Source organism: Typopeltis vanoorti, chromosome 1 (genome assembly GCF_054136105.1).
Source record: "Typopeltis vanoorti isolate ZY-2024b chromosome 1, IOZ_Tvanoo_1.0, whole genome shotgun sequence".
Classification (NCBI taxonomy): domain Eukaryota; kingdom Metazoa; phylum Arthropoda; class Arachnida; order Uropygi; family Thelyphonidae; genus Typopeltis; species Typopeltis vanoorti.
Window position 1 is genome coordinate 158,128,891 of NC_143549.1, and position 14,763 is coordinate 158,143,653.

A 14,763-nucleotide genomic window follows, 5' to 3' on the forward strand; every position below is an offset into this window, starting at 1 on the left:
CCCCTCTCTCATTTCTATTACCTAGTCCGTATCTTCCTACTACACTCCCATCCTCTTCTTCTCCTACACCTCCATTCCAATCTCCCATTATAATCATAGTCTTTTCTTTTTTCTTCTTTAATTAGTTCTTGTAACTGTTCGTACATTTCCTCTGTTTCCTCATCTGAATGGTCACTTGTTGAGCTACTGCAGTATAAATGCAATGCCGTAAAATGGTGCCAAAAATGTACAAGAAGAATAATGCATCAGCAAAAAAGGAGCATTGAATAGTGAAATTGAGGACAAGAAGACTTTCCCTACTGAACAAAAACATGCTAGTATTGTAACAAATGAGGTATCTATATTGAAAATGAATTAACTTTCAAAATCTCAGGACTGAAAAATTATTGAACAAACATTGTCAGAAAAAGTCAAGAATCATTTAGAAAGGCATAGGAACAAGAAAGTTATTATTTCTCAGGTTGACTGTAGTGCAATTGGAAGAGCAGTGGAGCATTGTGTCCTTATTATTATTATTATTATTATTATTATTATTATTATTATTCAGGCCTCCAAGGAGTCAAAAGACTCATCGAGGGAGGTCCTTCCTAAGACATAAAGTCTGTCAAGACTCACTGAGGGGAGGTCCCCCCCTGAGAAACACAAAGTCTATCATACCACTCTTTAAACTCACTGACCGTTCTCGCTCCCACCACTCCATCAGGCAATGCATTCCACAGCTCAACCACCCTCCACACAAAGAAACCACTCCTTACCCTCTTGCTCACAGTTTCCTTTCGTAACTTCCAGGGATGGCCTCTTGTCATCACTCCTTCCCGCTGATCAACCAAGCGAAAGAACTCCCCAGTGTCAACCCTGTAACCACCTCTCAACAGTTTAAAAGTCTCAATCATATCACCTCTCCTTCTTCTATCCACCAAACTCTGCAGTCCACATTCTCTCAGCCGATCCTCATAACTATCCTTGTACAGTCCTGAAACCATCTTTGTCATCCGTCTTTGTATCCTTTCCACAGTTAATTTATCCCCTTCAAATCCTGGGGACCAGGATTTGAAGGGAATAAATTAACTGTGGAAAGATAAATTAACTGTGGAACTGTGAATTATCATCATCATCATCATCAAATTCCTGATATGTACCATCAGAAGATGTACAAGATATTATGATAATACTACATGAAACAGCTATACCACTACTAACTTCTGATCAACAGTTTTCCTCAAAATTAATCTGTTATCTGCCAACTTTCTGACATTATCAGATCTAATATTTCTGTCTTCTAAGGCACTTTTTGCAGTCTCAATCCACCTACATATTGGTCTTCCTGTGGGTCTTTTTCCTGCCAATCTGGCAAATAACACTTGTTTTACTAATCTTTTCTCTCCCATTTAAATAACCATACCATCTTAGATTATCCCTGCTAACACATTCCTGAAATTTAACAATGTGAAGTTCTTTTCTAATATCCTCATTTTTAATATGATACTGCCATTGATGCCATCTGTCCACTCCAGTAATCGTTCTCAGAACTCTTATATCTTATATAAAACACATGACCAGTCTTTGATCATGTGTTTTATATCTAACCCAGTCTCTCAGATCCATAAGTTAAAATTGATTTGAACACTGTGTTGTCTACAGCTGATTGTTTTGACTAATTTCTCTTTTATTCCATACAAATTTATTCTGTTCACCTCCTACCATACTAGCTCTGCTAATTCTGTAGTTCCTTTTCATATTTAATTTTCCATCTTCACTCAAATTGTACCTTGGTACCTGAAATGTTTCACTTGTTCTATAGATTTACCATACAGGATGCAGTTGATTTTCCATGTTTCTGCCCATTTTCATTGTCTTTGCATTTTTATTGCTGATTATCATACCAAATTTTTTACAACAGTAAGACAATTTAGTTAGGGAATCTTGCAGCCTTGTACCGGATTTATTCAGAAGTATAATATAATCTGCATAAGTAAAGAGCTAAGATTAATATCACTAATTTTGATGTAGGTTTAATACCACTCCCCTTCATAATGTGATCCATATAGATAATGAATAACAGTGGAGATATTGTGCGCCCTTGTCTCACACCTGATTGAACACCAAACCATCTTCCTGGACCTCCTTCAATTCTAACTGATGACTTTCAGCTTAAGAGACTATGTATTGTTTTTTTCCTTCATGGTTACATGGTGATCAGAAGTCATTCAAAAAATTATGGAAACAACTACCATGTCAGAGTAAAACTTCATTTAATATAAACCAAAATAATCACTTGACGTTTTCATTTTAATATTAAGGTTATGATCTGGAGTATAAATATATATAAAAAGAAACAAACTGTAGTTAAATCTGTCTGGAATGTTAAAGTTACATTGATTTGATCAACCATTAAAACTACTGGCCAGAACTATGGTGAAAAAAAAAAAAATACTACATCAGTGCTAGAGTCCTGTTATTATTATTATTATCTATCATTGTCATCATGATTTTCAATAGGCCTAGAGTGTCCTGTTCTGTCATTAGAAGTCATCTTTGAATCCCTTTTTTTTTTTCCTTTTTCCTAATGGTTTGTAATTTAAGGCTTGTTTCAACATGTTCCATCCATTTATCTTTTTTGTTATTTTTATTATTATTATTATCATCAACATCTGACTTCCTGGAGTTGGATTCTTATCATGGGAGGTACATACAATACTCATATAACTATGCTTTAAACTAACTCAATATGTCTACATTCACAACACAATTCCACTTACCAACCACTCTCCATGCAAAGAACCTTCTCCTCACTCCTCTGCTCACACCTTTCTTATACAGTTTTCAGTGATGGCCATTTATTCTATCCCCCCCCCTTCCCATTCTATGAAAAATCTCTTCCATTTTAACCTGATAACAACCCCTGAGTAACTTATATGTCGCAATCATATCCCCTCCTCCTCTCTTCCTCCTATTCACAAGGCTCTGCAACATACATTCTCTCAATCTGTCCTCAAACTCCATATTCCAAAAACCACTGACCACCTCTGTGATTCTACTGTGGACCCTTTCCAACATCCTGGTCACCATGAAAACCTGGTGACCAAATCTCTCCACAATAATCCATATCAGGCCTGATCAAAGCCTTATACAGTGGCATCATAACCTTTCCATTTCTGCATGTCAGGGTCCTTCACATCATTGCCATTATTTGATGCGATGTCTTCACAACTTGTGCAATGTAGCCATGAATTTCAGGTCCTTGACCACCATCATTCCTAGATCTCTCATCTCTACTTGCTTTAAAGTTTTCCCACCAAGTGTATACTTTGCATCCCATTATTGCTTACCAAATTTCAAAACCTTACACTTTGCAACATAGAACTGATAGTTTCACTTACCTGCCCATTCATGCAATCTATTGAAGTCCTCTTGTAAGGCCATAACATCTGCTTGACTCTACATTGCTTTTTCCAGTTTTGCATCATCTGCAAACAGCTTCATATCACTAGTTAAATCATCAGCTAGTTAAATTGCCAGTAATTAAATCACTAGTTAAATCGCTGGCCTGGTTGGCCAAGTGGTTAGCTTATCCACTCTCCAGTCAAAAGGCTGTGGGTTCAAATCTCGCTGTGGGCATGAATGTTTGTAATTGTCTATGAAAATACTAGTGTTGATGGTGAGTGGTAGATGGCATTGGTGTAGATGATGACAGTAGTTGTGGTTGATTGTAGTTGGTGGAGATAAAGATTGGAGTAGGTGCCCTCTCGATGAGTCTTTGAACTCCCTGGAGGTGTGACGTAATAATAATAATAATAATAATCACTAGTTAAACCCACCCCAATATCATTAACATACAAATTGAACAACAATGTCTCCAAAACTGCCTCATGTGGCACTTACATTTTTTTACAAACACCAGAAGTATCATGTACCAGAAGAGAAATAAAGTGGATGAAATGGTTTTGGTGATTGAGTTATTATTCATCAGAAATCATTGGAATAAGTCAAACATGGTTGACTGAATATGATATCATAATGGGAATAGAAATGGAAGAACACCATATTTTTTGCAAGGATAGAAAGGACAAGAAGGGAGGGGGAATGCTACTGATGACAGCAGGGAAATTAAATCCACATAAAGTGGGCATGAAAGGGGGAAATAGTGGTGGTATTTAAGAGACAGTGTGGTGTAATATGGAAATTGAGAGGAAGACGCATTTCATTGGATGTTGCTATAGGCCTGGGAATGTGGAGGGTGGTGATGAAGAAATGTATAAACATCTTAGATTAGTGAACAAAGGAAGGATAATTATGGGTGATTTTAATTATTGTGGTATAGATTGGAATTAAGAGATAGCATTTGGGAATAAGGAAAATGAATTTCTTGAGTTCTTGAGAGATAACTCTCAGGCAGCATGTAAAAAAGGGCATGCAAAGAGCGAGAGTTCTTGATCTGATCATTTCGTCACAGGATGTAATTGTGAGGGGGGGGGTTCACACTTTCCACCAGTTGGTGAAAGTGATCATGAAGTGATCACGTATGTTGTGGCTAGTCATATGCAGACTTTTGTAAGGAAATGATAAATGTTAAATTATAAGGCTGGTGATTATGACAAGTTTAGGAGACAGCTTGGAGCTATAACATGGAACAAAGAGTTGAGTGGTAAGGAAATAAATGCTACATAGGGACTGACATAGGAATACATAACAGCATCAATGTGTGAATGTATTTATTCTGAAGGACAAAAGTCTGAGGTAGGTGTAAAATGGATGAATGAGGAGCTTAAACATTAAATCTGGAAAATAAAGTTCTTTGGAGGAAGTACAAGATGAATAAGGGTAATGATCAGTTACATGAAGAGTGTAAAGAACAAGCCAGTAGAGTGACTCAGTTAATAAGGAAAACAAAAGTAGTTTTGTTTTCCTTATTAGCTGAATTGATGAAAGTGGTAGAATGGTAAATACTGCAGAAGATATTGTTGAGGTATTCAGTGATCAATTTATAAGGGCATTTCATCCTGATCAGGGTGGAATCATGAGGAACTTAAGTGTAGAGGACATAGGAGAGGATTTGAGGAAATAACTAAACTTGATGTCCATAAGAGGTTCAAGAGTTTTGGATTTGGTTATAGCATCAGAAGAGTTGATAATAATTGAGATGACATTTCTTCCACCAGTTGGAGAGAGTGACGTATGGTTTTGACTTGGAAAATGAATAGACATGCAGGAATATCAAAGCGACGGGAACGTATGCGGAATTATAAGGCAAGTGATTATAATAGTCTAAGACATCAACTTCAGGAAGTTTCATGGAGGGAAGAATCGGAAGGCCGGGATATCATGCAAGGCCGGAATATGAGAGGAGATTGGCCCTAAGATCCAAAGAAAATCCTAGGGAATTTTTTAGCTATGTGATCAGTAAGAGGAGAAATGATGGAAGAATGATATTGTGGGATAAAAATCGGAATAGAGTGACTGAAGCAGAGGTCATAGTGGAATTGTTTAATGAACACTTTATTGGAATATTTCATCCTGCAGGAGTCAGTTTTAATGCTAGAGGGATTGCGCAGGTTCGAGGTTTAGAGGTACAGGAGAAGAGTGTGTTTCAAATATGAGTACTCTGGAAGTCATTAAAGCTGTGGGACTGGATGGTATTTCACCACGAGTTTTGAGAGAATGTGCTAGGGAACTGACACTACCTTTGACCTGGCTTTTCAATGAAAGTCTGGCTGCAGGAAAGGTGTCCATGGAATGGATGGAAGGTAAGATAGTGCCATTGCATAAGGGTGGTAGCAGACTGGAAGTGTCTAATTATAGACCAGTTTTTGTGTCATCAGTAGTTAGTAAGATCTTGGAGAAAGTATTGAAGGACCATATACAGCATTGGACAGATGAGGGTCATGTTATCTGTGAGAGTCAACATGGATATGTGAAGGGGTGCTCTTGTTTTAGCAATATGCTAGTCTTTTATGATAAAGTTACAAGAGCATTAGATGAAGGAAAGGCATATACTGCCATTTTCTTAGACTTAGCGAAGGCATTTGACAGGGTGCCACATGATAAGCTGATATTTAAGTTGCAGCGCATGGGTCTGGATGTCAGATTGGTCAACTGGATTCAGGATTGACTGTCCGATAGGTATCAGAGAGTTGTGTATGGTGGGGCAGTTTCAAGGAAGCAGAGGATTACAAGTGGGGTCCCACAAGGCTCATTACTGGGACCTATATTTTTTAACCTTTATATCAGTGACATTGTCAGTGGATTGCAAGGGGATATTCAGTTGTTTGCGGATGATGCGAAGCTGGGAAGGATTATTAGTAATAGTACAGATGCGGCAGCCCTGCAAGAGGATTTGAATGAGCTAGATAGATGGGCAAATGAATGGGGAGTCTCAGTTTAATGCAGCAAAATGTAAGGTCTTGAGGTTTGGGAAACATCGATGGGACACTGCATACTCTATGGGAGGAGCTATACTGGAGGAAGTAGGGGGAGACAAGAGATCTGGGGTTGTTGATTGATAGAAACCTGAATTTTAGGGGACATATTGCAAAGGTGGTGAAAGTAGCTCAGAGGATTTCTGCAATAATGAGAAGGACGCTGACCTGCAGAGATAAAAACAGTTATCATTCCATTGTATAAGACCCTGATCAGACCACACTTAGACTATTGTTCTCAGATTTGGTCCCCAGGATTTGAAGGGGATAAATTAACTGTGGAAAGGGTACAAAGGCAGATAACAGAGATGTTTTCAGGACTGTACAATGATAGTTATGAGGATCTGCTGAGGGAATGTGGACTGCAGAGTTTGGTGGATAGAAGAAGGAGAAGTGATATGATTGAGACTTTTAAACTGTTGAGAGGTGGTTACAGGGTTGACACTGGGGAGTTCTTCCACTTGGTTGAAAAGTGAGAAGGAGTGATGACAAGAGGCCATCCCTGGAAGTTATGAAAGGAAACTGTGAGCAAGAGGGTGAGGAGTGGTTTCTTGCATAGGGAGTGGTTGAACCATGGAATGCATTGCCTGATGTAGTGGTGAGAGCGAGAACGGTCAATGAGTTCAAGGACTGGTATGATAGACTTTGTGTTTCTTAGGTTTGACCTCCCCTTGATGAGTCTTGATAGACTTTGTGTTTCTTAGGAAGGACCTCCCACAACGAGTCTTTTGACTCCATGGAGGCCTGAATAATAATAATAATAAGGTGATAGGATTTGATGATATGTCAACATGCATTGTAAGCAGTGGTGAGCTATGGAAATTTTAACAAAGGGCTTGCATCATCGAGCAAAAAATGAAATTAAAAAAAAGCTGTATTTCACACAAAAACTTTTATTAATACAGCTTGTGTACAAATTACAATCAAAAAGTATGAGAGGACAATCAACCTCTAAAGGCTATCATTTTTAAACAAATATTTCATCTAAACATGAAATATTTGCACACAATCGACTGTGTTAATTTATGTTACATAAGAAAAACATATTTTAACTATCAAAATATAATAAGAACCAAATCTTTTATAATCTTTTATAAAACATTTAATTGGCTACTGGTTTTACTGTAAAATCTCGATATAGCTTAAAAATACCAAAGCGCTTTACATTTATTTTTTACATAAGTCAAGTCCCATGAGAACTGTAAATTACCTTGTTTGTTTCTATGTATATTTTGCAAAATATTGATGTAGTTAACCCTGTGGGAAGTGAATGTGTTTATGTTTTAACGTTTTACTTTTTTTGTACAGTTTCAAAGGCAATGCTTTCCCAAGGGAACTTTGTATGTGTATATAGTTATATGTAAGAGTGCAGGAAAAGTTGTTTACTAGTTTTGTATATATATAAGAGTTGCTTACTGCAGTAACACCTTTACAGATAGTATCTAAGAGTACTGCTAGGTTTAGAGAAGTTTCCGCGGTGCGAAAGGACAAACAAAGTATCAAAGAGGTCCGCTAGTTTTAGAGACAGGTTTCTGCACCTGGCAAAATACGATCAAAAGATTGCATTTAGGAGAACAAAGAGTGGGTTAAACTAAAAAGAAGATGAAAGAGTCATGCCGAATTCTTCAGGGTTTACTATCCTTAATTCAACGTCGCGAGATCGCAAAATAAAAAGGGACTGAGCCAAGCATAAGTGGCTTCCCGGTTCCAGTTGGTGCCAGAGAGAGAGAAAGGGCTTCCAGACGTTGCTGAAAAAGGAAAGGCTTCCAGATGCCAGGGAGAGGAATCCCGGTTGAGAGTTGGCGGCAGTTTTAGTTTCTTGGAGGCGGCAGTTCGAGCTATTGGAGACAGCAGTTGTCCAGTCATTTTCGGCGAGCCAAAGCAGAGGAGAAAAGGCAATGTAAATTACCCGAGGCAGCTTTGCTTGGAAGTTTTTCTTTTCGCTGTGGGAGTACAACCTTTTGCCGGAGCTGAATGAGTACTGCAGTCCACAGCCCGCTATTTTCCTGATGAGATATTACTGATGCCAGACATTCCTGAGGAAGCTCAAGAACTGAGATGAAAGAATTCCTTAGAATTTTGTGCAAGACTTTTGACGTAATGTACGATACAGAGCCTTTGTAAGTTCCATACTTTTGCACAATTCTTCGTATAGTATGGCTTCAGTAATATCTCATCGGGTTCTAATTTATGCTAAAGATTTTATAAATGGTTAGAGAAAGCAATCTCCCTATTGTTTAATTCATGTATATTTCATATTAATGTAAATAAATGTGTTTTATTTATTTGTTAAAGGAGTGCTGTCTGATTCTTTATTTTACAACTGCACTGTTCCTAAATAAAAATCGGACTTGTGAGCGGGAAATAATTTAAGGCAATAAAAACGCAGTTCAGTTACTTACAAACCACAACTGTTAAAGTAATCATTGATAAAAGAAACTTCACTCGTGAGAAAGAGAGAGAGGGAAATCTACCAGAAGTTTTATTTGGTCTTATGCCAATTAAATGATATATTGGTGGCGCAGTCTAACAAATAAATTTCCAGTATTCATAGGCATTTGACTAGTAAATACGAAAGGTAGTATGCAGTAGAGTAAACATGAAAGGATATGAGACACAAAAACGCATTAGAGTAAAGCTATAAAGAATTAGGAATAGAATAAAGATAGAAGAGAGTAAAGATAAAGTTACAACATATAGGCAAAAAATAACATACGTTTACAATGTCGCAGACAGTAGAAGATATTACATTACCATACGATTGGCTATGAGAATTGTAAAGATAGCGGATGTGCTTATTTTATTTTCAAACTTGGGCGCATTCGTTATAGAGGAGTTGAAACAATAATTCCAAATAATCTATACACTGCTGAATAGACTAATTTTTATTAGTACCATATGAGTTTGTCGCTTAATATATTTCAAAAAAACTTTTTTTTTTTGAAAAAATAAAGAAATAAACAAGAAGAAAAAGGGGCTCGCAAATTTGAGAAAAATTTAACAAAGGGCTCGCGTGAGTCCCTTATAACTCACCACTGATTGTAAGGGAATGTTTCAGGGAATTGGCATGCCTGTTTAATAAAAGTCTTGCGACAGTACAGGTTCCAAGAGAGTGGAAGGAGTGTAAAATTGTTCTGCTGCATAAAGGTGGTGATAAGGGTCTAGCTTCAAATTGTTGGCTGGTCTATGTATCTGGAGTTGTGGTGAAGGTACTGGTGAGATTGGTGAGAGGTAGGATACAGAAATGGGTTGATAACAGCAGTATTCTCTGTGGTTATCAGCATGTGTTTGTTAAGGGGGAGATTATGTTTCACTAACTTACTGATGTATTATTACAGGTAACAAATACTTTGGACAGGGGGGGGAATATTCATATTCAGTGGCGTACTTGGATATTGCAAAGGCCTCTCACATGAAGTTTTAAATAAATTGAAACAGATGGGGTTGAATAACAGACTTCTGAGTTGGATCAGTGACTGGCTGCCTGATAGGTATCAGAAAGCTGTATATGGGGGGGGGGTATCTTGAAAGAGAAAGGTGACTAGTGGTGTGCTGCAGGAGTCAATTTTGGACCATTGTTCTTCAGTTTGTACGTTAATGATATTGGGATGGGTTTAACTAGTGATATGCAGCTGTTTGCAGATGATGCAAAGCTGGGGAGAGCAATGTAGAGTCAAGCAGATGTTATGGCCTTAGAAGAAGACTTGAATAGATTTCATGAATGGGCAGGTAAGTGGAACGCTCAGTTCAATGTTGCAAAAATGTAAGGTTTTGAGATTTGGTAAGCAACAATGGGATGCAAAGTATACACTTGGTGGGGAAACTTTAAAGGAAGCAGAGGAGATGAGAGATCCAGGAGTGATGGTGGACAAGGACCTGAAATTCAGGGGCCATATTGCACAACTTGTGAAGACATCACTTCAATAATGGTAAGGATGTGGAGGACATTGACATGTAGAAATAGAGAGGGTATGATGCTGTATAAAGCCTTGAGGCCTCATATGGGTTATTGTGTATGTGTTTTGTTGCCCGGTTTTCATGGTGATGAGAATATGTTGGAAAGGGCTCAGAGAAGATTCACAAAAGTGGAGTACGAGGACACATTGAGAGAATGTAAGTTGCGAATCCTGGTGAATAGTAGGAAGAGGGGGGGGGATAGAACAAGAGGCCATCTCTGGAAACTCTGAGGGTGTGAGCAGAGGGGGATAGGAGTAGGTTCTTTGCATGGAGTGGTTGGTGAGTGGAATGCATTGCCTGAGTGTGTTGTGAATGTAGATACATTGAATCAGTTTAAAGCATGGTTGGATGAGCATTGTGTGCAATAGTGTGTACCTCCCACAATGAATCTCTGACTCTGTGGAGGTCAGATGTTAATAATAATAATAACTGTATGAAACTGTATATAACATGGACACACCAAATTTGAGTCTTTTATCTGATCATATCAATTGTTTAAGGAAACATATGTATTAGACATATTTATGGATACTTATTCAGCTTGCACTTAATTACAAAGGATGGAAAATGAAAACAGTGATAAGAGAAGAACAGAAATTGCAAAATTAACCTTTAACAGAAATGAAGAATTTACTAACATCAAGAAAAATAAGCAAAAAACTAGATTAAGAATGATTAAATACTTTATGTGATCCTCTTTTCTCTATGGAGCAGAAACATGGATAATAAACAAAGAAGACATTAGAAGAATTGTTGCTTTTGAGATGTGGACATACCGAAGAGCATTGAAGATCTCATAGATTCAGAAGAGAAATGAAGAAGTCATGGAGATGATGGTACTAAATTGCAACTAAAAATGAAAATACAGAAATAAAAATATGATATATGTGTCATATTCTGAGGCATAAATTTCTTTGTAAACATCTGTTAGAAGGCAAGTGAAGGAAAGGAAGATGGCGATAGACATGGTTCAAAAATATAAATGATTATCCTAACATGTTAAGGAGGATGAGGTTACCGAACTTTGTAATATGTCTGTATAAACACTTCTGTTAACAAAGTATAAAGGATTCAATTTTAATAGTGTGTTATTTGTTTATCTTTTTTTGTTTTTGTTGTTAATAGATTGATAATGAACAGCAAGAAATTGCAGTTCTCCACCATGCAAATGAAGAGTGTGTGTCCAGACAAGAAGACATTGAATGGACAGATTGTGTAACTTGTCTGTCTGTTCATAGATCTGGAATCTTTGTTGGAAGAAAGGTAAGTAAATTGTTTTTTTCTTAATTTCAGTCTTGTCTGCAATCGACTCACTCGGTACTTAGAAAAACATGTTTTTTTTTTTTTTTTGAAAACTTTTAATTTTACAAAACAAGTTGAATGCCAATGTCCTTGGCTCCAGCTTGGTCAGCACTAAATTATTAGTGTTGACTAAGCTGGAGACTGGCTGTCCATTGATTTTCCAAAAGGTCATTTAAGGTTAAAAGAGTTCCTTCTCCTTCCTTTGGGAATAAAAGGCATTAGTGGATTTATATAAATATTTTTTTCAATTTTGAGAATTTTTTACAAACTGCATTACTTTGGAATAGGAAAAATAAAATATACTGCAGTGGTTAAATTCAGCCAGGGTCCTCTGGGTTTGACCTTGGAACTTTTTTTATTCACTGGGCACGGAACATTTTTCTGTTTTGTGACTTTTCTTCATTTACGGTAATTATTATTATTATTATTATTATTGTTCCGGGAAACTCCAAGGAGTCGACAGACTCATCGAGGGAGGCCCTAACATCATGTCAAGAACAACTATTCAACATTCACACAGTATCTATCATACCTTGCCTTGAACTCATTCACGGTCGTAGCACCCACAACAGACTCTGGAAGCTTATTCCACTCATTTACCACTCTCCAAGTAAAGAACCTAGCTCTAACACCCTTGTCAACCACGCTCTTGCCCAGCTTCCATGCATGGCCCCTAGTCCTCCCACCACCAGTCATATTTTCAAAAATATCTTCTGGATCAATCTTATAAAAACCCTTCAGTAATTTGAATGTCTCAATCATATCACCCCTCCTTCGCCTATTTTCCAATTTCTGCAACCCACAAATCTTCAACCTATTCTCATAAGGTTCATTCCACAGACCTGCTATCATCTTGGTCACTCGTCTCTGGACCCTCTCCACTTCCTCCCCATCACGAAGAAACCCTGGTGCCCATAGCTGGGCACAGAAGTCCAGATGGGGTCTTATCAAGGCTCGATACAGAGGAACAACAACTTGTTCGTCTCTGCATGTTAAAGTATTTTTCAGAAGCCAAGTGATTTGGTGAGCTGTTTTAGTTACTTTTGCGATGTGCCCCCTAAACTTCAACTCCCTATCCACCAACACTCCCAAATCCCTGGCCTCATCAATCTCCTGGAGTATGATTCCACCAATGCGATATACTGCTGCTGCTATTCTTTTCACCCCAAAGTGCATAACCTTACACTTTGCCACATTAAATTCACATCCATTTTTCCTAGCCCAGTCCTCCAAACTATCCAAATCATCCTGTAAAATTTTGACATCTTGTGCACTCACAATTGCTCTACCCAACTTTGCATCATCAGCAAACAAGTGAACACTTCCTCTCAGATTCTTTCCAATATCATTGATGAACAAATTGAAAAGCAGTGGTCCAAGAACAGAGCCCTGTGGCACTCCACTAGTCACAAGACGTCTTTTAGACTCCACTCCTGAATAAACCACTCTTTGATATCTCTCCTTCAACCACCCTCTTATCCATCTCACCAACCCTATATCTATCCCCATCTGCTCCAGTTTACTGATTAGGGTTCCATGTGGTATCCTATCAAAGGCTTTGCAAGGTCCAGTAGTATCACTGTAAACCCATTACCCCTATCCAGTTCAGCCGTCACTGTGTTATAAAACGTGAGCAAGTTACTGAGTCATGATCTACCCTTCACAAAACCATGTTGTCCCCCATACAATATCCCATTTTCATCTATCCAATCCTGTATTCTTTTCTTGATTAATTTCTCTAAGACCTTGACAATGATTCCTGATATGCTAATCGGTCAGTAATTTACAACAGCAGTCTTGGAACCACCTTTATGCAGTGGAACTATTTTCCCCTCTTTCCACCCGCTCGGGATTAACCCAGACCCGAGACTCAAATTAAACAAAATGGTCAAGGGTACTGACAATTCTTTAGCTGCTTCTCGTACAACACGAGCTGGTATACCATCCAATCCCACAGATGTATTGACATTGAGGTTATGCAATAGACTACTCACCTCCACTTCATTAACCACAATTTCCGTATAATCTACTGGTTTATTCGTTTCTGCAATGTCACCACCTGGATGATATACTTTTGCAAAGTGCTCACTCAGTAACTCAACTATCTCAACTGATTCAGTTACCTCCCTACCATCAGCACTCTTTAAAATCAATCTGCCATGTACATTTTTCCTTTTACTTGCTACATATCTAAAAAACTGTTTAGGATTCTCTTTAGCCTGCATGGCCAATGTTCTTTCGTAATCCTTTTTTGCTTTTCTTACCACACTCGTCACCCTTCTGGCCTGCGCTTTATACCGTTCATGTGCCTGCCGGTCACTCTTCTCCTTAAATTCCCTCCATAGTTGTTTCTTTTTTTGCAACTCAAGCTTAATGGTGTTATTCATCCATTTAACCCCTACTTGATTTATTATTCGGACTCTAGGTATACAGTCAGCCATTGCTTCATGCAAGCACTTCTTAACTACCTCCCATGCACTATCAACTTCTAGTCCTTGCAGTTGTACATGTCATGGCACTGAACCAATCAAACTCCTAAGCATGTCATACTTTCCAGCCCAATAATTCCACATGTACCCTGTCTTAATTGAAAATTCTACACCTTTAGCCACCTCCCAAGTTAAGACCCTATGATCACTCTCACCGATTGGTGGCAATGTGGTCATATTTGTTACAGCCAAATCCTCAGATGTAATTACTAGGTCAAGCACTCTCTGACCCCTAGTATTTTCCATTACATGCTGTCGCAGATAGTTATCCCTTAATAACCGCATAAAATCCAGTTCCTTCCTCCCGTGTGTCCTCTCTTCACTCCAATCAATGCGACCATAGTTGAAATCTCCCATAATAATCACCCTCCTTCCACCCATTTCTTCTATTTGCTTGTGCATACTGTCACCACCATCTTTTCCATCACCTGGTCTATAGCAGCACCCAATTGTATATTTAGTTCTGCTAGCCACAATCTCACACCAAATGGCCTCAAATGTGTTCTTTTCTCTATCCTGCAATTCAACTTCTATTCTCCTTGTGTTATTATTCAACAATTTTTTACAGTTTTGAATGTGCATATAAAGTCAATATCAAC

The 14,763-nt window shown here is 38.1% G+C and overlaps 1 protein-coding gene across 1 annotated transcript in view; it reads left to right on the top strand.

Moving 5' to 3' along the window:
* LOC150110579 (cilia- and flagella-associated protein 43-like) overlaps positions 1-14,763 on the top strand; it is a 609,434-nt gene that overhangs the window by 121,196 nt on the left and 473,475 nt on the right. Inside the window, exon 7 of the mRNA XM_090401881.1 lies at positions 11,499-11,636. Within this exon, the coding sequence (XP_090258007.1) occupies positions 11,499-11,636 (138 nt within the window). The remainder of the gene's footprint in view (positions 1-11,498; positions 11,637-14,763) is intronic.